Source organism: Telopea speciosissima, chromosome 7 (assembly GCF_018873765.1).
Source record: "Telopea speciosissima isolate NSW1024214 ecotype Mountain lineage chromosome 7, Tspe_v1, whole genome shotgun sequence".
In the NCBI taxonomy this organism is placed as follows: domain Eukaryota; kingdom Viridiplantae; phylum Streptophyta; class Magnoliopsida; order Proteales; family Proteaceae; genus Telopea; species Telopea speciosissima.
This window is the reverse complement of record NC_057922.1, coordinates 17,988,965-18,012,046: the sequence shown is the minus strand read 5'-3', so window position 1 is coordinate 18,012,046 and position 23,082 is coordinate 17,988,965. Positions and strand designations below refer to the sequence as shown.

Sequence of the window (23,082 nt, the reverse complement as noted above, 5' to 3'; positions counted from 1 at the left end):
GGCAAAAAGAAAGAGTTCAATTCCAATTCTCCTCTGTACATTTTTATTGAGTGCAAAATCCCAGAGACTCCTCTACATCTTCTGAGACCAAAACAAAAAATTTGGTACAAAAAGAATTCCTCCCGGTACAAGTTTACCCTCAGGGATATTCATTTACAATTTGAATTGACTTGCACATTTCCAGGTTATGAAGTTAGTCTATACCTTTACCAAAACATACTACATACCAGAATAATATAGAGGGAGTGATGGACAGAAGCAATGACAAATTATCCAGCATGCAACTCTGGCAGCCACAACTGATCCTCCAAGGGCCATGTCAATGGCCACAATGGCAACCTTTTGGGCGGTGAGCGCATTGCCAATAAGACTGACTATACATTGACCCTCAAGCACAAGCACTTGGCATGCCCCGGCTGGTAAAATGAGGCACCGAATCAATACATATGCAAAGTTTGCAAGCTGCTTTAAGCCGACTCTTCAAGTATCTTCTGTGAATATTTTGAATATAAAATCACGGAAGCGTTTTGAATATAGTCGTGGATCAACAGCTGATATTGAGGTTGGATCATACTGGAAGGATTTGTATGCATGCTCAAGCTTCTTGCTGATATCATAGTCTTGTAGTATGTCGATGATACCAAAGTACAAGATCACATCATAGAACTCTCCTGTTGGCTCTCCAACCAGAGTTTCAAAATCACTTCTTTTAGTCTGTTCAACCCTTGCTGGCATGTTCAAACCCAATCTGATGGTTGCCCACCTGACAGGACTCAATATAAACATAGTGTTTGTAAGGAGAAAATTAAAACGAGTACACCCCAAAGAAGAGGAAAAAAAGGTTTGGACTAAATAAAGGTCCTATGTAAATAAATTGTACCGGCTGGGATCAAGGAGAAGCTGATCCATGTCTACTCTCGAAAGACGGGGAACTGCAGACTCACCATCAGTGTCACCATTACCTGTAAGAAAAGGTTAAAAAGTTTATCCTCTGTTGAGCAGAAGATTGAACTGAGATTTAGGACACTGATATTGCATGGGATAGAAAATAACCAGTAGGGGTTCGAACTCCAGAGAGACGACCCTCATTTGCTTGGTCCCTAGTGTATGATGTTGTATCTCTGAAGTGAAGGCCCACCAAGAGACTGTAATCCATAATCCTTTCCTGTTCAAGAAACTCACAGTCCCGATCCACTTGCCTGCAATGAGCAGAGTTTTAAGGCAAAAGAAAAAAATATATGGAAAAAAAAATAACCATTGAATCACGAAATATTAAGGGATCGTAGAGGTCACGTGATCCTGAATTCACCTGTGAAGTTCTTGGTACCATGCTTTCTGCAGTCGAAATATAAAGTTAAGATCCAGGTCCTTGAGAGTTGTATTTGCATCAATCTCTGCTTCAGGTTTATCTGTTATACGGCCATGGGACGACCCTTTCAAGTCAAAGCGCCTGTGAATGGGGTACTCAGAACAGAAAAGATTTCCCATTATAACAAAGCGAACCTGGTTCAATAGCCATTTATATGTTTACAAGATGTTAGCAGCAGGAAATTCCAAATCTCAGAAAAAGAACTAGACTCAAAGCCAGGATTTCTTATCCATGTTCTTACCTTCTTCTGAGTAGCCCCAGTTAATTTTACACAATGCAAACCAAAAAATTTGGTAACTAAAGTATTTTCAAAAGCCCGAAAATGATTATAGTAGGCTGGAAGCATCCTTAGAAGTACCTGTATCATAACAGTAAATGAAACAGCAGTCTCAGTTCAGTGCTTATCATTCTTGGTTTGAAGCAAGAAATAAGCCACAAAATGGAGAGCACACCTTTACTTCTGACTTCTTCATTGTCTTTATCATGTAACGGTCATCATTGGTCAAATAAAAGAAGCTTCCACTTTTACCAGGAGATGAAAGCTCCCGGAGTGCATCATTTCCACATATAGATAGCATATAATCAGCTGCATCCACCTTAAACAACTTTCGCAGAGTCCTGAGCACAAATTATTATAAATACTTTAATAATTAATGGCAAGAACATCAACCTCAAGTCTCCACATTTAAATGATGATCAAGTAGTTCCAACAAGAAATATAAATGTCCGGGCCTACCGGAAAACCAAAGGACAATAATCCTTCCATTTGAATTCACAAGATTGGTGTGGCGGCGTCTGTTTGCTTCCCTCAGTAGGGAACTTTGTCCAGACTTTTTCCTTGGGGTCAAATGCTGAAGCTTTCAGATCAAGGGATGTAGCTGGTGCAGGTTTTCCCACGGAATGCCTGTTCAATCACATTACATGTTATACAGAGAGTGATCAAATGAGAAAGCAAGCAGAGGCATCAGATATAAACAAATAGGATCATTAGAGGATCTGAGAACGAAAATGAAAAATTTTTGAATTCCTCTTCAAGTATATTTCTCCACCCCCCCCCCCCCAAAAAAAAAAAAGCTTCAAAATGAAAATGGTAAATCCTTCAAACTTGTTAAAGTGGTTGGTCCTCCAGTGACTTTCCATCTGCCTTATCTGCTGTCAAGCTATGTGGTATGGCTGGGCTCTACATAAAGTCTACAAGCAGCTCTGGTTACTAAAGTGACAACGCAAGGAAGGACGTCTCAGAAGAATCTCGACTTAACCAACTCCTAGCAAGAACTTGGGATTGGAACAGCCTGAAAACTGGAGTACCACTTGAATGGTGGAGATGTGATAAGTAATAAAATTGTTTTTACCTATTAGCAGGTTAAAAACTTGGCATCAGGAGATAGAATTTTGATCTCAAGATATTATGTCAAAGAGCAGAAATGCTGAAAATTATCAAATTTTCTCAGAACTAAAACCAAATTAATAGATGGGAGGCTGGTGATGCAGGAAAACCTCCAAAATTTCTGTCATATAAAGTTCTGGACTGTATTGATCTAAACATATTACTAGCAGCTTAAAGAAATTATAGCCACCCTTGTTAGTTCTTGTGATATTGTATCCATAATAAGGAGGACTAAGAATATAAACAGAAACTGTTCCATTAACAGTAGAATGATTACAATCTTTTCCAAAAGCCGATGAAGTGAAAAAACCAAAACATTCTACTAGTGAAAGCACTATTCCCTTTGATTAGCAAATGAGAGAAAACAAGGGAAATGGCGGAAGGATCAGATAAGGCATTCCAATGACTTGTCTCATATATGTGAACAAGGGAACAAGAGCAACGAATACTTCCAATGCCAACATGAAGGAAGAAAACAACATGGGGAAGGAAAATAAAAGAGAACAATAGAAATTCATAGTATGTAATTTTATCCAGTAATTGATGATTTCATGATTCAAAGAAAAGAAAAAGGACATCAGACTGATGGCATGTATTCAATCATTGAGTTTGGAAACAGGGGAATGAATTGACTGAATAGTTCCAAGTCTTTCCTCTACTGTTCGCACTAGGTCTTCCACAACCCGCAGGCCACAGGATTATATTCCGCAAACAAACTGAACCATTTGGTCAGCATATAAGAAAGGAAATCTTATTGATGATGGGTTTCAGCTATTCCATCAACCTCCGCTAAAAATCCTCTTTAAAAATATTATAGGCCCAAAACAGTCCTAAAACAAACGAAAAACAGAAAGACAACAGAAATCAAAGCATACAATATAACAAAATAAATAAAAATTAAAACAAAAGGGTGAGTAAAAACAGAAGAAGAATAACAGAACAGGGAACAGAGGTTTCTCTGAAAAGGACAGAAAAAAAAAGGGTTACTGGATCAGTTAATACCTGATCCCCAACTGCAGATTGAGCATGAGCTCATAATTCTTATGCCCCTTAGAAATTGTCTGACCCTGCTTCTTCATTTCCCTGGGTAGCAACCTCGGAGTCTGTACCTTTGTTCCCCAGGTCTCTGTATCTTCAAGCTGGAGAGCCCCCAACCCATCCTCCACTTCTCTCCCTCCCATCTGATTTGCATCAATAATATCACAAGTAATGTCCCCATCTGATTCCCAAATACAGAACCTATCAAACCCCTTATCTCCGCCGACATTATTGATCCTGCCATCGACGGACATCCTCCTTGGCTTTCCTCCGGCATCGACATTTTTTAACTTCCATGTCGGCTGCTTCTGCAAGAGATCCGCCTCAATTCCAGCCCAATTCAGCACCTTCTGGGAGGGTAAAATCGAAACCTTCTCACCAGGACAAATCTTACAATCACTCAAATCAACAGAAAACACATTCTGAGGATCCCAATCGAAATTCCCGGTCGGTGAGGCTGCGGAAGGATAATAAGTCCCGTTCTGTTCTTTCGGGTCCTTACTCCATGTACCCACATAGAAGCTCCCATCGATCCACCTAAAAGTACCATTCCCTTTAGGCAAGCTATCTTCCCAAAACCCATCATATCGATTCCCATTAGCCCAAATCAGAGTTCCATTGCCATAAATCACACCATTCTTCCACTGTCCAATATAATGGTTGCCATTCTTCCATTGATACCTGCCATGCCCATCTTGTTGGCCACGGCGCCACTCACCATCATAGTAATCGCCATTGGCGTAATGCTTGGTGCCTTGGCCATGCTTGAGGTTCATGACCCATGAACCTCTATAGGTGTCACCGCTTGAGCCCGTGTAGGTGCCTTTACCATCCATGTAACCGCCCTTGAATTCGCCTTCATAGGTAGCCCCTGAAGGCCAACTGAATTTGCCCTTGCCCATGGTTTTGCCTCTGCACCATTCGCCAACGTACATGCACCCATCGGTCCATAAGTATTTGCCATGGCCGTGAGGGACGTTCTCTAACCACTGGCCTGTGTAGAAGTCGCCATTGGAGAGGACTCGCTCTGCGTGGTAGACCTCGCCGGGGGCGCCATCACCTCCGTCGTCGTCGTCGACATGGGCTACTGACATTGCTGTGAAAAAGCTCGTCCCTCGCCTTCTCACAGCCGCTTGTGACTTCCTAACCGTTGCTTCCCAGGCTTTCGTCACGCCACCGCCTTCTTTGCTCATTCTTACAAATACTCACTTCGCTGCTTCTCCTCACATCGTCATTTCATTCACAGAATCCCTTCTCCTATCACCCACATCGAAGAACACAGAAAAGCCGTGGACGACATCAGAGGAGGAAACCCAATTCAGAGATAGATTCTAACAATGCAACGTTCATGAAAGAATCAAACTCTGCTGTAAATCTCTCCCTTCCTTCTCTCTCTTTCCAGCTTGCATTGAATGTTGTTTCAGTATTTCATTCTGCGTTTGCTCTGCGAATTGGGTCTCTGGGTATCTCAACTCAAGCGTTTTGTTTATTTTTTTCTGGGTCGTACAAATTTTGCTGTTTTGATTAACGGGAAAGCAAAAAGTGCAATGGAACCAAGAAGTGGCTTTTTCTTTTCGAACCAATGAACAAACAAACGTTTGTGAATGATTTTTTCCCTCAGATTTTTCTGTTATTTTTTCTTTAATTTTTTATTTTTTAATAAATTTTAAATTTTCCTTTTTTCTTTTTTTCTTTTTTTTAGATTTCAAGGCTTCAACGCATCGGTCAAGTCCCGGGTTCATCTCCTACAACTACTGTCAGCCCTACCATTTGGAGGGATAATCAAAAAACGGGTAAGGTGGCGTTAATGGAGTTTGCTATTTTAAGAGTTTAGAAAGTGAAAGACAGATGAGAGACAGAGGAGAGAGATCTTTATCAAAAAAAAAACAGAGGAGAGAGATAGATAATGATATTAATGGATTAGATTCAGAATTTAAGATTCATTCAAGAACTTTGAGTGGAATAACAAGTCTACCACTAAGTGGGTTTTCTGGGTATTTTTTTGTTTAATTTGTGTTGTGGAGGTTTTAAGGTTATTAATAAACTGTAAACCGCGTCGCACGGTGTAGGTCGTGCCGGCTGCTTCTGTTTGTATAGGGTGGGCCTGTGGAAGTGGTGGTGGTGGGGGCCTTGGGTTTAGGTTTTGGTTTGACCTTGTCTGAATTAGAGGAGAGATGTTTTAGTTGTAGGGCGCAACGGTTGTCTTTCTTGTGTGATGATTGGGTTAATGAGAGATTTGCTATTATTACAACTATAAAGTATGGCTTATATATATATATACTTATCTTCCTTAAGAAGTCAAAAGCTTTTGGAACTCTCGGGTTTGGATTTGGGTCTTGGGTTGGGATATGGGCATATAGAGGTGTGTCATGTATGGTGGAGGAAATAGCTATAGCATTAGTACCTTAGTTAGTAAGTTCGGGAACGGCAATTGAACGGGAACGGAACCACCTAATAAACAAAATAATATCATGATTTTATAAACTAAAATAAACACAATAATATAATATCTTATATTACATCTCTAAGATTAGCACTTAAAATATCAAAATATCAATAAAGTAATCTCTAAACGAGAGAGACCCACACCCCATAGTGGAGAAGGTTTTTTTTTTTTTGGTTGAACCATAGTGGAAAATGTGAGAATTTTCAACCAAAAGTGAAGTTGAGGTTAGATTTCCACAAAATTCCAATTTCAGACAATGAGAATAAGAATAAAACAGAAATAAGGAGACCTGCAAGGCATCTTAAAACGAGAACACAACAACTGAAGCTAAAAAAAAAGGAAAAATTATGTGATTAACTACAAATGAGAATAGGGAAAAAATAGGAAACTTGCTGTTTACCAAATTAATTAATCCTTGTAGATAAGAGTGAAACAGAGGATAGGTGAACGTGGATTGGGGTGAGAAACGAAAATAAAAAAGGTTTCCCGTTTCTATTTTCCATGGAGATGCAGTTGGAACTTGTGATTTTTCGTTTGATTAGCAAACAATACGAAATAGAGAAAGGGATACTAACCACAGTGGAAGAAGTTCTTCCGAAGAACAACAATGGAAGAAGAAATAAACAAGGAGAAACGCCGCCGCTGCCGCCGCTGCGCCATCGCCTCTGCCGCCTGCTGCCGCCACGCTGTCGCCTTCTGCCGTCATGCTTGCCGTCGCCACGCTGCCGCCGATGTTGTTGCCGTTGAAGCTTTGACGATAGCAGTGTTGAACGGAGATGGAGGGGCTGCGCCGCTGTTGCCTTCTAGGTTGGACTTTGGAGTGAAAACGCAAATCACAAAAGAAGAGAAAGTGAAATTGTGAAAAATTCTAATCTTTGGGGGTTTTTTTTTTTTTTTTTTTTTTTTAAAACATTAGAGTAAAATTTAAAAAGTATAAAACGTATAATACCCGAATTATACGAGTATAATACGCGATCGATTAAAAAACGCGTTTTTTTATAAAAATACGGGAAAGTGCGGGGACGGGAGTATTATGCGTTCAAAAATTTGGGTACGCGTATAATACGCGTATTATACGCGTACTTACTAACTAAGATTAGTACCACTGAGAAGGAGTGCAGGACTTGGGCTGTGAAGGAACAGGGTTAGATTGGGGTCCTTTGGGGCCAAGGAAGGAATTGGTCCTAAAGTTGTTGCAGGAGTGCAGGACTTAAGCTGTGGAGGAACAGGGTTAGATTGGGGTCCTTTGGGGGCAAAGGGGGGAGGAATTGGTGGATCCTAATGTAAGAAACCCATATTTATCTCTTAAATAAAATCTAAGGGATCAGATCTGATGGGGAAAAAAGGACACATGTCGTCACGAAACCATACGTCAAATCTTCTCACATAGGGAGTTGAGTTGATCCAGACTCGAATCTAATGAATCAAATCCCTTCAAAATTCACCATTATGTTTGGATAATAATTGTAATAGGTTGGTTCTGAGCATGTTGATAGGTTGATCACAAGGTTTTTAAGTATCATGATTGGATAAAATAGATGGATTGATAATCCAGATTAGAACTGTTTTTATCGCCTGAGAATGTATAATCGACTTAGAATGCATTCCAATAATGCATACCAAACAATGCATAAGTCTAAGTCTGTGTTTGGTATGCATTCTCAGAATGCATTATAGGCCTAGAAGACATTCTAATGTGATAAGAACAGAGTTTGATATTCATTCTCGTTATTGGGCCTTGGATTGTGCTAGAGAACACGGTCCATTATGGCATGTACCATCTAACCCATTCCACGTTTTACGATAGGCTGTGTTTGTTATGCATTTTTTATATTTCCTTTGTTAGATTTCTTAATCTATTATTATTATTATTATTATTATTTCAATTCTTTCTACTTACAACTTCTCCACTCTTTAATTCCTCAACTCAACCACTTGATGAAAGTGGGATTCAATCCTTCGGATCTAACACCAATTTTCAAGAACTTTATATTTTATGACGTAGGAAAACACATTTGAACTGAAACTCACTCTATGGATATATGTTATATGGACATGTAAAAAAAATGTAATTAATTTCCTTCAACCTATGACAAGCTTGAATGGGGTTATGTTCGGGGCCTCCTGGGTTTTTGTGAACATTGGTGTGATTTAATTAGTTATCTAATTTTCTCTATCTCTTATTCTATCAAGATTAAAAGCTTTGCTTTAAAATTTTTTAAACCTTTTAGGGGTATTTGTCAAGGGTGTCCCTTAAGTTCTTTTTTATTTATTTTAGTCATTGAGGGTTTTTCGCATTTAATGTTTGTTTACAGGGAGTTGGACATGTTTAGAGGCATTAAGATTGCTAGATCAGTCCCCGAAGTGTCTAATTTACTTTTTGCATATTACACTTTTGTGTTCTGTCGTGCTAATTGGGATGATGTACTCATCATCTAGGCCATTTTAACCTTTTTTTATGATTTCTCGGGCTAGCAAATCAATACTAGTAAAAGTGATGTTTTTCTTTAGCAAAAATACCCCTACCAGCCTCAAAACATAGATCAACACTCAGCTCTGTATGAAAGAAATGTCTTCTGCCTTCCTTTACCTTGGTTCCCTTTATTGGGAGATAGGAATAAGAGTAGACTTTTATCTTCTATTGTGATTAGGATCCAATCTAACCTTGCTAATTGGGAATTCCTCTATTATCTCAAGTTGGCCGTTCAACTCTCATTAAACCTGTTTTGAGGTCTGTACCTACGTACTTAATGTCTTGTTTTTTTGTTTCCAATGAATATTTGTCTTACATTAGATTCTCTTAATGCCAAATTTTGGCATGTTGAAGGTAACAATAAGAAGAAATTGAATTTAATTCCTTAGAAGGATTGTTGCAAACCCAAATATCTTTGAGGTATGGGATTTAGATTGAATTCCATTCACAATGAAAGCTCTTAATCAATCTTGGGTGGCTTTATGTTCGCATTTAATCAACAAAGGATAAGTTGTATCGCTTTTTATCCATTGATAACTCTTGTGTTTTGTGTAGTGAAAATTGAGAATCCATTTAGCATGTTTTTATATCTTGCCTTTTTGTCAAAGTCAATTTGGGCTGTAGACCTATTGGGGTTAAGAACTGAGTTTTCAACAGCTCCCTCCTTATTATCTCTTTTTGATAAATTTTTAAAAAAAATCTATAGATTGATGTAAAAAAGCCAAATGTAATCTCTTATCTATTTTTGCTATTACGTGCTACTTTATTTGGACTACCAAGAACCAATGTATTATTTCTTCTTCTAAGCCCAATCCAGGAATAATTTTAAAAAATAACGAGAGATGGCTAAAGGATTTTGATTATGGGAGTTTAACCATAGTTGCAATAAGGTTCCTAATAGTGACAAACAATAGTCCGAGTCTTTCTTATTATTCTTCTCTATTTAAACTTAATGTGTTTACAATCATTGGTGATGGAAGTTTTGTTTAAATAATCTAATGAGGTTGGATGTGCAATCATTTGTGTTCGTGAGAATTGTATTATCACTGTAACGATGGATTTTGGTTTTGCAAAAAGGGCACAAGAGTCCAAGACAAGAGCCATCTTCAATGGATTACAAAGAGCTAAAGAGCTCGGTGCCTTAGTCATCATTGTCTGGATTGAGATTGTAAGAGCTTAGTGGATTGGTTGATGGAAGGAAATTAGGAATGATTATGGGAAATATTTACTATTTTGTGGCATATAAGGAATTTTACCAAGTTTATCTCCAAGTTCTATTATACGAAACAAAATCAGGATAGAATTTCAATAGCTCATAACTTATCAGCTAGAGCTAGAATTGATAAGGTTAGTTTATGTGTTAAGGACAATGTTTGTGATGTCCTTTCTATTTAGTTAATATAATTATGTTTCTCATTAAAAGAAATTGTAATTACATATCAATAATATCAATGATTACATAGGTTCCCATCTTAGCAATTAGCCTACATTAATTTATGTTTAAATTCATAAAAGGACATATAATACACTGCTAGTCATAGAAATATGGGCCTCCATAAACCCGTTGAATCTTGTTCCATCACATTAGCAATATTTTGTCTAACTTGTCCCCATGCACATTGTTGCTGCAGAGTAACAAAGAAGGTTAGCCACAACCCTCTATATTTACCTCATTGCCATGGCTATTATCAATGATACTTGAGTCTTCACGACTATATTCTTCAAACTATCAATCATTTGTTTAATGCTGCTTCATGATAAAATTCTATATATAGGGTTGCACAAGCAATTATCATTGAGTAGCAAAAAACTCTTTTAAAAGTGGTTTACGTTAATATTAGAGGCAATTTACGACCGCCTTTGATACTTTTGCTCGTTTATATGAGAGGTGTTTTAACCGCCTCTAAAACTTTTCTCTTATCTTTTAGAGGTGGTTGATAACCGAGAGCTAGCGATTGCATACTATTTTCTTCGTACCAATGTTGGTCAAGGAAGAAGAAAGAGTATTAGCCACAGATGGAAGGAATGAATCGTATATTGCTACTTCTTATACTGATGTTGGTAGATGATGTGAGAAGAAAAAATAAGTTCTAAATTAACGATCAAAAAAAGAGTAGGTGTGTGAATAAATAGGTCTTCTTATAGTTCATTATCATAACCAGTTCAATTGCAATCAAATCTTCCCTCCCCCCTCCCTCCTTCTCCCATTCCATAGGGTCACGATCTGGTTAAAGATTAGTTACGATTTAGCTACATTACGCTATAGTGCGTAAGATCATTGGAATCTAATCCTCAATATTGATGAAGTCACCCCTTCCTATGTGCTTTAGATCCCCAATTGAATTGTTTTTTTTTTTACTCATATTTTTTTGTTCTTTTTCTCTGTTCCTTGTAAGACTATATATATTTTACTTATAAAACTTTAAACATATACTAGGAGCTTTTTCATTTCAATCGAAAATAAACAATACAATTAAATGTTTACGATTTCCAAAAAATGATAATCCTTGTAAATGTTTCCAGAACATCCTCGTACAAGGTTTTCTAAAATGAAACAAGATCCATCTCTAAACTTTGAATAATGCTTGTTTACTATGACAAGCTCTATGATCCCATGCCGAATATTGCACTGTAAAATTACAAGCTCTTTAATTTCATATTGAACAATAAATTGTAGAATTCTTCTCTTAATATTGTCCATTTTGATGGATCGAATCTCTATATGTACTTGCAAAGACAAATAAGTGAGGTGAATAATCATTAAAAACATGAACAATGGCCAATGCCTGCAGATATGTATCAGTCAACCATTTAAAATCCACAATCCTAAAAGCATTGAGATGCGGATCCACATCCTCTACTTCCTCAGCTCTACTTCCATCCTACTTTCATGCGCTCCTAGCGTGCCACGTGTCCTAACAACCATCCAACGATGATTATTTAAAAATTCAATTTTTTTTGAAATCCAGAGTACATCTATTTGAACCACTTTAAACCTCAAACCAACCCATCTGACCGGCTCAAAACAAACCAAATCGAACTTATCTCCCATCAAACTAAACACATTTCACTCGGGTTTCAGATCGAACGAACATTTCCCAGAACCTCTCTTGAATCCCCTCTCTTGAATCCCTAGCTCTCTCACTCATCCCTCTCACAACTCCTCAGTGGCGACGACGACGACGACGGCGACATTCTCTCTCTCACAACTCCAAGGACTCTGTAGCTTTGATGAGGTAGATAAGTTTCGTGTAATCTGAGTTCTGAACATTAAAAATCCAGAAAACCAGCGAAGGAAGGCCGTGAGCAAATCTGGCTGCTACTGCGACGGCGACGGCGACATCCTCTCTCTCACCCTGCTACTGCTGCTCCTACTGCTTTCCGATGTACTCGCCCTACCCTAAATCTCGATCTCCTCTCTTACTCACCCTTGACGGAGCTTGAGCCGCATCATTACTCTCTTTAGCAAGAAGAGGACACCTGCTAACTTCTGATTTTGGTGAGGCATTGCTCTGAGTTTTTTTTGCTGCATTCGTCTTCTAAATCCTCTGATCTTGGTGAACTATTGGCTTCGGTACTAGGGTTTGTAGACGAACACAACGGAGAAAGAGAGAGTCCGGGAGCTAACGCTTACCTGATTCGAAGGAGGAACAGTGGAGGCTAGCAGTTGGAGGAGCAAGTCCAGGTCTCCAACTGTTGATACGAGGTATTTTGAGTTTTTTCTCTGTTACTCTTGTTTTCACCAAAAAATTGCTCGTTTTGCTCATTTTGGCCAGAAATTCGCTCATTTTGGTTTAAGAAATCCCCTTTTTGTATCATTTTTAAAATTAAGGCATTTCGATTGAGAATATCACTCATTTCAATCGTTTGCCCCCCAAAATGGCCAAGTGAAACTGATGGAAAATATACATTGTTTCGATAGATTTCGATATTTTGCTCATTTCTATCTTTACTGAAATGGCCTACCGAAACAAGATTTTGAACTATGAAAATATTTTTGAAAGTGGTGGTCTTCAATTCCTCATTCAGAGCAATATTAGAATAGAAATTCATAAAGTACAGTTATGCTCTTTTCCTTACTGTGCTCTGAAGGATCCATAGGCTGAGACTCATCTGCATGTTTGTCATCAATGGACCTGGCTTTCCAGCAAAACTCATCCCTCCTATAGGACGAACCGCATGATTGCCAAGGGCAATCATACACAAAATCCTTCCCCTTCTTCTTATTATTATTATCATTTCTTCTTTGTTATAGTTGTGGTAAATAGAGAGGAAGGCCTTGCCTGGTTGTTGGGCTATCCTTTTTGTTAAAAAAATTGCAGGAAAAAAGATCAGCAAGTGACCATGACAATAGTGTTACAAATATTTGAATATTGGACGGCATCTAATCTCTCTGAATATTCTGTTATCCTCCTCTCAAATACTCCATTTACAAATTGAAATGCTTAGAGGGCGGATCTCGCCACAATGGTAAGATGATGCGAATCTGAAGACATACTCACGAAGGAAAAAGTCCAAGAGAGGGGGCCAATCCATGGCCTAATGTGCTTTCATACTTGGTTTATTTATTATGTTTTTGTCTTGGTTTAGTTTAATTGAACCAGGTTCAATTTAAGTTAGTCTAATTCTAAGTTTTAAGTTGGCAATTATTCTAATTCTAAGTTTTAAGTTAGCAATAGTTAGTTGCTTGGGTCTACACTTCTTACATGCATGTGAGGAGGTTGTGTCTTGTAAGTGAAATCAGCTAGGGGGTTTCGTACCTCTAATCAGACTTTGATTTGTTGGCCTATTGGCCTATTTAATAAAGCTATGTATGGGGGTCTCTTTCTTACCTCACGATTCTGAAAATTAAAGCTGCTGCTGTTGTTTGTCTTCTGCAACTAGAAGATTGCCTTGTGTTTGATCAAGGTTGAAGGGGTTGGTGTGTGATCCAATTAACAGTTTAATGGTTTTAGTTCAGATTTCTTGGTTTAAGGCTTAACATTTCATGGTCTCAAGGCTTCCTAGTGAAAATTTCAGCCATTTTATGAGAAAAAAAAGAGAACATGATTTTCGAAGTTTAGCAAAAAAAACAGTCCAAATAAAACAACTTGGATTGATGAGTAACATTACTGAAGTTTAGGACTGTTAAAAGATTCAGTTTATGAATTCTATATATATAGATGTAGTGGCCTATGACCTCAGACATGAATTTATGAGTAATATTATTGAAGTTTTCTTCAAGTACTGTGGATTTAGTTCTGGTTCTGTGGTTGCAGACCACACTTGTGGATTCTAAGCCTACAAATTGATTGGATTCCTAATCTAGTTTGCTGTTCTGTCTTTAACCCATCTCTCTTTTTATAATATCTCAACTTCTTCTCTTGTGGTTTTATTCTTCTGTCTTGTTTCAAATTGATAATTGGTTAATGTCTTAAAGTCTGATTATTGGTTAAAATTCTGCAATATTCTGATTTCGATTTGCCTTTCTAGTTTTCTAGTTTCAGTTTCTGTTCTGAACTCCAAGTTATAGTAAACGGTCTGGTTTTCCTAGTTCAACTCAACCTTCTAACTTAACTTTCAAAATCTATTTCATTTGATGTTTTGAATACCCTTTTACTGCTAAATGTTCAACTCAAATCCCTAATCGATTTCCTATTTGAATTCTCACAACTTGCTATCAGTTCTGCACTTTTTGGGTGTCCTAGTTGAACTGTCAAGTGATTCATTGGTATGATATCTAATCCAACTTTTTTAATTTTACAAGGACAATGAACTCTACAAAACCTATGCATTAGTCCTTTTAACAGAAGAGAGATTTTTTATTAATGATTGAATTGGACCATTCAATCTAACAGTGCAATAGGTTGAAATCTCCATTCAGGTTCTCAAATATTGTTGCTATCCAATTTTTTAAAAGTATAGCTAATGCCATGATGTCTTGCAGTGAGGAGTGGCTTGAGAATGGACCAGAACATGACTTCTATCAGTCCAATAATGGAGTCAACTTATGGCAAAGATTCAGCTGTTAAGTGGACTGCATACTGGCGGACATTCTTCATCTCAGTGGCAGAGCTTTTCGGTTATAACAACGGAGAAGAATGGATGGTTGCACATTTCCTATTCAAGAAGAAATGAAGGGCGTCTCATACACTCACACTGCCCTCTTCTATCTCTGTTTTAGTTGGGCGACTGAGATACAAAATACCACAGCTTTGAAAAAATCATTGTTTTGTTGAAACCATGTCAAAAGATATTTCATGCTACCTACCCCAGAGTGATTTGTGATGCAGGAATAACCAGAATACCTGGTAACTGCCATTATGAAATTGTGAAATCTCTGTTTTACTTGGGTGGTTCAAACAATGAAATAATGAAAGTCCCATTTCTTATCCTAGCTTACACACTCATCTCATGTCCCTGGAAGGAAATTCAGACACCTTCCATGGCTCTCTTTCATTTCATTAGATTCAATTCTGCCATCAGCGACTCATGTTTCGATTCATCGGAATTGGGGAGAAATGGCCGTATTCTGCCAAAAAATCATAAGTAATCTTGGAAATAATTGGCGAAAAAGGCCTAAACTCACTGGATTGGATCAGCCTGAATAGGGATCGCCTGAGGTCGATTTGGGTTACATGATATAATTCTGATATTTTGAACCGTGGCGTGAGATTGGGATATATTTCATTTCAATAGTTGAACAGGATAAGAGAATTACAGTATAACATTTAAATCTTTTGTTCTACAGTTCCACAAAAGAAATTCCACAAGAATTTTTCTAATCCTCCTCTAGTTTCATGTATCAATTTATCCTTTTATATAATAACATTTGTTGGAGTATCAGAATATGCTGCTTCACAAGCTTAATTCGATACACTTTGATCAGTTTCAACAGGACTAACAATGGCAGGAAGGGCATTAAAGGAACTCCATTCCTGATTCTTTACTCCTTCCTTGATTCCTCCAAGATTCCTCCAAAGCTAAGAAAACTCCGAGAAAAAAACTAAAAAGTTAAGAACAAGAAGTAGGGCAAAACAGATTAAATCGAAGGAACGCCTGCGATATTTTCTGGGAAGAAGCGGCATATCATTCATCAACAGTGCTGCCTAGGTAGAAATAGAATCATCTCATCTAGGGTCAGTCAGTCAGGAGGATTCAGGAGTATAGACATTAGCTTCGGCTCCAAGGAAACGACTGAGATGTTTATCCTAAAAAATGTTGCTGTGAAACGAACGAAAGATAAGAAGAGATATAATTAACAAAAAATCACAATTCCAATTCTCAATTACAGCGAAGAACAAACACATTCTAATATAATTTTTTTTCTTGAAAAAAAAAAAACACATACAGAAAGGCAAGCTCTGTATTTCTGCCACTCGGATACGAGTTCCTCTTTGTCCCACTGACCCTTCAAGAATTTCTCAGAGTACCACCTGCTTTATCATATCAGAAACATTCATCAAAGAACTGCAAACAGAGAGAGAGAGAGAGATTTAGATTGAGATTTGACCTGTTGAAGCATTGGTGATATGCAGCTCTGAGATGAGCACAGGGAGATGTTGAAGAAGAAGAATCACTCCTCTTATCTTTCTTAATAATCCCCATACTTATTCATCCAAAAAAAAAAAAAAATCCCCATACCATACAGAGAGATACAGAGAAATCGTGAATCGCCTTCCTTGATCTGCTGTCGATCTCCTCCTATTCAAACTCTATACTCTCAAACCCAGTTCTTGTTTCTCTGCCCCGATCGGTGTTTACAATATTCAAATCATAATCTCAGAACTATTGTTCATTGGGGGTGGGGTTTCAGGGGAGATCGAGAGTTAGGTTAGGGCGAGTACACCGGAAAGCAGCAGGAGCAGTGTGAGAGAGAGGATGTCGCCGTCGCCATCGCAGTAGCAGCCAGATTTGCTCACGACTTGGCCTTCCTTCGCTGTTTTCTTTCCAAATAGCTCTTGTGTTTTGTAGATTTTTACTGTTCAGAACTCAGATTACACGAAACTTATCTACCTCTAAAAATTTTCAGAGTCCTTGGAGTTGTGAGAGAGAGAGAGAATGTCGTCATCGTCGTCATCGCCGTCGCCACTGAAGAGTTGTGAGAGGGATGAGTGAGAGAGGGAGGGATCCAAGAGAGGTTCTGCAGGGAATTTTCGTTCGATTTGAAACCCTAGGCAAATGAGTAAAATGTGTTTAGTTTGAGTGAGATAAGTTCGGTTTGGTTTGTTTTGAACCGATTAGATGGAGTTGGTTTGAGGTTTAAAGTGGTTCAAATAGATGTAATCTGAATTTCAAAAAAATTTGAATTTTTTTAATTAATCACCGTTGGATGGTTGTTAGGACACATGGCATGCTAGGGATGCACGAAAGTACGATGGAAGTAGAGCTGAGGAAGTAGAGGATGTGGATCCTTGAGATGCAATACAATAGTACTCTGTCCCAAAGCGAATAGAAGTTCTAATTAATCTACTGTTGCATTATAATAGCATTGCAACTTGAGAATTTGCCAAAAAGCAGAATATATTAATACCTCTTTGAACATTTCACTGGCACTACATAAGATTCTCTACCTGTTCCATGTAAAATGTTCTACCTACAGTGTTTTTTTTTTATTTTTTTCCAAATCCCAATTGAGAGACAGTACTCTTCATAAGAAATCGCGATTCAATATATATATGAATAGCACATTTTTACAAGTTGATAATGTTAGAATAAATCGATCCGAATAGGGACAAAATCTCATGAGCCAGGATCTCCATAGGACGTTCAAGAATACAATCAAATAAATAATAGAAAATAGGGATAGAACCGCTGACCTTGTTTCGCATCCATAGTGATGATGATTGCAGCGGAAAATAAAGAACAAAGATTTAGGTGCTTCCCTTCTATTCCTAAAATAACTGGCTTGATGAGAATACCGAATGCGCAGGGACGACGAACACTGAATATCTCCCTCTCTTTCAAGAATGCACTTCTCAATAGCAATTGAGAATAATAAGTTGTGATGGGTAGAGGGGGGACCTAGCTCTCCTTATATAGTAATCCCTATAGGATCTGACTCATCACAGTCCCAATAGGAATCTATCTGGCCCACACTAAGCCAGTCCACATTAGACTTCTAATATAACTTAATGACCCCACTTTATTAGATCAAAACCCTAATTAGCCTGGTTTAGAGATTTAATTATATCCATATGGAATTTTATTATAACTAAAATTCTAACATTCTCCCACTTGGACTTACATTAAATTCTTTATTTTTAAAAGGATTTAAAAACAGTTTTGATCAAAACAAATCACAGGCTAACAACTCTTTAAGAAAACTTTATGTGCATAATTTTTAAAATAAATTAGTCTAGAGGTCATATTAGAAAGTCAATCCTATCCCATAGAGTTTTAGACACCGAATCATGACGGTAACTGCATCTATGATCAAGCGACACAGAGCCTTCCATGGTCACGAGAGCCCTCAACTCTACTAACATGGATGCAATATGGTAGTGTGGCAATGAGATAATACTCACGTAGTGATTCCTTCTGTATTATCCATTTATCAATCCAAAATTTCTCTTCTTTAAGTGGCACAAGCTCACTAGAGAAATAAACTTTGTGATTCTAACGAATTTGTATGTCTCATCAGAAATAACTCGAGTTAGGGGTGCAAGTTTGGCCCTGTTGGCCGAACTCCGCCCCGAGCCCGAATAGGGTTTGGGCCGAGATATTTGGCCCTCGAGGCGGGTCGTGGCAGAAATTTCTCGCCCCGAGTTAGGCGGTGTTAGGGTGAGGCCTCAGCTAGCTTGCCGCCGCCGACCGATTTAAGTTATACTATAAATATATATTGACAAAATTTATACATTATAAACTTTAAATTTCACCCACATTTCTTTATATAATATATTATATATGAAGACAATAAGTGTTATAATATAATTTATTATATTGTTATTTTATGTAAAATTAATAATGTTCTTCCAATTACTTCAATCATCTTTCTCTCCCCATGATTAGCATCGGGTTGATTTTCTGCCAATCCTCGAGTTATACTTTATGTGTTACAAGACATACCTTTAAGCTAACAACTTAATGCCCCAGCCTTGCTTAAGGTTAACACATTCCTTAAGACTTTAAAATCAGAAATATATTTATCATGTCAATAAATAAAATACTCATGTGTTTAAAAGAAACTGCATGCAATGACACCTGATATATATATAAATCAAAGTTTACCATAAGGTAAAAATACAGATGAAAAGAAACTTTAAATTACAATGAAGCAAAATAAAACAAACTCCCACTAACTAACCACATCCCATGATGCAACTAAGCCCATGCTCATGACATGTCTCTCAAAAACACAAGGGCGAAGACCTTTGGTTAGGGGATCTGCAACCATATCATCTGTACCAATATGCTCCACTGTAATGTCACCTTCCTTTACTCTCTCTTTTATGGTCAAATACTTGACCTCCATGTGTTTAGACCCTCTAAGTCCTTTATTGTTGTTTATAACCAACATAGCAGAACTGTTATCATAATATATCTGGATGGATCTATCCACAAAATCTATAATAGGCAACTCCTTTATGAGATTTCTGAGCCAAATAGCCTAAGTAGTAGCCCCATAGCATGCTACAAACTCTGTCTGCATAGTCGAAGTGGTCACCAATGTCTCTTTTACTCTTCCATGATACCGCTCTCCCGCCATCAAGAAAACATAACTGATGTGGATTTTCTGTCATCCTCACACCAAAAAGTCGAGTCCAGATACCCCACTAGCTTGAGTTCGGAACGTGTCGTAAGTCAGCATATAATCTCTTGTCCCCTTTAAGTACCTCAATACTTTCTTAGCAGCAACCTAGTGGCTAAGACCAGGATCTGACTGATACCTGCCAAGAAGTCCTGTCACAAAAGCAATATTCGGTCTGGTACAGACCTGAGCATACATGATACTACCAAGTACGCTAGCATAAGGCACCTTCTTCATTTCATCCCTCTCAGCTTCATTTTTTGGGCACTGTGTCAAACTTAGTTTGTCACCCTTGAGAACAGGAACATTCCCAAGTTTGCAATCCAGCATACTGAACCTCTCCAGAACACGATCAACATAAGCCCTCTGAGAAAGACTTAACAAATGGCGAGAACGATCCTTATGGATCTCAATCCCAAGAACAAAAGAGGCCTCACCAAGGTCCTTCATGTCAAATTCCCTAGATAAAAGTTGCTTTGTATTATGCAACATCCCTAGGTCACTGCTTGCAAGCAGGATGTCATCCACATCAGAATGAGAAAACAGAATTTGCTCCCACTGACCTTGTGATATATACACTGATCCACTTTGTTTTCCATAAAACCAAACGAAGTCACAACACTGTCAAATTTCAGATACCACTGCTTAGAAGTTTGTTTGAGACCGTAGATAGACTTCTTGAGTCTACACACAAGATGATCTGAATCATCCACTGCAAAACCCTTAGGCTGAACCATATAGACTTCCTCATCAAGATTGCCATTGAGAAAGACGGTTTTAACATCCATCTGATGCAGCTCCATATCAAAATGAGCTACCAATGCCATGATCACCCTGAAAGAATCCTTCGAGGAGACTGGAGAAAAAGTCTCATTGTAGTCTACTCCCTCTCTCTGAGTGAATCCCTTGGCTACCAGTCTGGCTTTAAACCTCTCAACTTTTCCTTTGGAATCTCTTTTGGTTTTATACACCCATTTGCAACCAATGGGCTTACAACCTTTAGGTAAATCAACAAGCTCTCAAACATCATTATGTTTCATTTATTGCATTTCATCTCTCATCGCATCTATCCACAAATCTGACTGAGGACTAAAAACAGCGCCTGAATAAGTAACTAGATCGACCACACAACCAATGTCATAGTCATGTTCTCCCAGATAGACCTCATAGATAGGTGATATAGCTGACCTTCTCTCCCTGGTGGATCTCCGTAATGGTGTCACTACTGCCTCAACCTAAATCTGAGGAATCTCAGCTAGAACTGCATCAATGATAGGATCCTCAACCGCATCCTGAATAAGAAGAATCTCATCAGGTGCTACATGAATGTCGGGGACGGTATCAATATCAGGCTCCTGAACTCCAGCAGGTGTAACCAATGGCACAGTATGCCCCACATCCGTCTGAATAGGTAGAAGAATAGGTACTGATGTACCAACCATGTAACTATCTTGAACAGTCTGAGAACAATCATTCTTTTCAGCCACATCAAATTCCAGAAACTTCGTTGTTTGTGACTCCACAATCCTAGTACCTCCGCAGGGATTATAAAATTTATATCCCTTCGAATGATCTGGGTAGCTGACAAAGTAGCAACGATTAGTCTTGGGATCCAACTTGTTTAAAGTTGGATTATACAACTTCACTTCTGCAGGGTACCGCCAAACTCTAAGATGGTTTAAACTTGGTTTACGGTCGGTCCACAACTCAAAAGGTGTAAGAGGAGTAGCTTTAGTAGGTACATGGTTAAGGATATAAAGAGCAGTTTTCAAGGCTTCACCCCATAAGAACTTAGGTAAATTTGTCCTACTAACCATACTCCTCACCATGTCCATAAGGGTACGGTTACGCCTTTCGGCAACCCCATTTTGTTCAGGACTTCCTGGTATAGTAAACTGACTAACTATTCCAGAGTCCTCAAGGTATTTGGCAAACGAGCCCTTAAGCTGTCCAGCATCGCCATGTCTGCCATAATACTCATCCCCACGATCAGATCTAACAATTTTAATAACTTTCCCTAACTGTTTCTCAACTTCAGTCCTAAAAATCTTGAACTTGTCAAGAGATTCAAACTTTTCTTTAATTAAGTACAGGCATCCATATCGGGAATAATCGTCTGTAAAAGTGATGAAATAAAAATTTTTACACAATGTGGCTGAATAGGGACCACTGATGTCAGTGTGAATGACCTCTAGCAGGTCAGAACTACGGACTGTAGTTTTCTTCTTTATTTTGGTCATCTTTCCCTTACAACAGTCTACACAAATTTCTAGATCACTTTCAAGAGTAGGCAGGATGTCAAACTTTATCAGCCTTTTCACTCTTGCCTTAAAAATATGGCCTAGCCTCTTATGCCACAATGTGAAAAACCGTTCTTTAGGTAAGGGTCTCTTAGAAACAACGCTTTCAACATTACAGGAGACGTAGATATCAGTGGGAGACAAACACAATCTGTACAATCCATTGGACATAAAGCAGGAACCAATTTTAGTTGAATTAAAAAATAAATTAACCATAGTATTCTTTATTTCAAAATAGAAACCACTAATGTCCAAAACTAAAATCGAAATTAAATTCCGCCTAAAGGACGGTACATAAAAAGTGTTCTTTAAAGTCAATTTAAAACCAGAATCTAATAATAAAATGACATCTCCCATAAACTCTACGTCAGAATGTCCATCATTTCCTACGACCAGCCTTGATTCATCCTTGTTTGGCCTCCTTCGGTTTATGAACCCCTGTATGGTAAAAGCAACATGGTTAGTTATACCGCCATCTAGCCACCAAGAACTGGATGGGGCTTCTGATAGATTGGATTCACAAACAAAAGCCAAAGAATCATTATCTGATGGCTGCTTGGGCTTGAGTAACCAAGCCTTGTATTTGTCGCAGTCCTTCTTCATGTGACCCTTCTTCTTTCAAAAGAAGCATCGATCACTCTCTTTCTTCAAAGAGTCTTTCTTGGGTCCCAAATTGTTAGTCTGATCGGACTGTTTATTGGCAGACTTATGAGTATGATTTTTAGATGTTTTACTCTTACGAGCTTTGGAAGTAAATAGGACAGCAGGCTTTTTCTCTTTCTTCAGTTTCTCTTCCTCAGACACAACTCTAGAAATTAGGTCATTAATACTCCAGACTCCATCTTGGGAAATGGAGTTGATTTTTATGATGCCAAATTCAGAAGGTAGGGTATTTAAGGCTTGATGGACAATTAGGGCATCTGGAAGAGGAATGTCTAAGGCCTTGAGTTTTGTTTGGTAATCAACCATCCTAATAATGTAATCCCTAACACCCCCAGAACCATCATATTCCATATTAAATAACCCTTGCAGAAATGTCACAATCTCAGCATTCGATGAAACTTTGTATCTCTTGGAGGTTGCATCTAGCAATTCCCTGGCAGTACATTTCTCAGGCAGACCACTTTTTAGGTGTTTCGGTATCGACCTCTTTATGGACAGTATACTGAGTCGATTACTCTTTTGCCATGCAGCATGCACAAACTTTTCATCCTCAGTACTATCAGCAGTTAGTTTCATTGGTGTATCCATAACAAGGGACGTGTGCACATCTGCCATTTCCATAGCAAACATAATATCCTCTTTCCACTTCTTAAAGTTTGACTCAGTGAGGAGCTCAA

The 23,082-nt window shown here is 38.2% G+C and overlaps 1 protein-coding gene across 1 annotated transcript; it reads right to left on the bottom strand.

Annotated features, from left to right (window-relative positions):
* Positions 1-15: 15 nt before the first annotated feature.
* LOC122666549 (phosphatidylinositol 4-phosphate 5-kinase 6-like) lies at positions 16-5,260 on the bottom strand. The gene is made up of 8 exons (XM_043862563.1): positions 3,759-5,260; positions 2,106-2,273; positions 1,822-1,987; positions 1,611-1,727; positions 1,310-1,503; positions 1,054-1,199; positions 881-962; positions 16-763 (listed from the first exon to the last, which is right to left on the bottom strand). The coding sequence occupies exons 1-8, from the start codon at positions 4,985-4,987 to the stop codon at positions 481-483; spliced, it is 2,385 nt and encodes a 794-aa protein (XP_043718498.1). The 5' UTR covers positions 4,988-5,260; the 3' UTR covers positions 16-480.
* Between the last annotated feature and the right edge of the window lie 17,822 nt (positions 5,261-23,082).

What these genes read in the sequence shown, in the direction of transcription:
- LOC122666549 (XM_043862563.1), bottom strand. Translation starts at nt 4,987, where the DNA reads ATGAGCAAAGAAGGCGGTGGCGTGACGAAAGCCTGGGAAGCAACGGTT. An exon ending in TGAAGAAGTCAGAAGTAAAG is followed by an intron (nt 1,728 to 1,821) that starts GTGTGCTCTCCA and finishes GTTATGATACAG; the next exon opens with GTACTTCTAAGGATGCTTCC. An exon ending in CTTCTCCTTGATCCCAGCCG is followed by an intron (nt 764 to 880) that starts GTACAATTTATT and finishes GAGTCCTGTCAG; the next exon opens with GTGGGCAACCATCAGATTGG.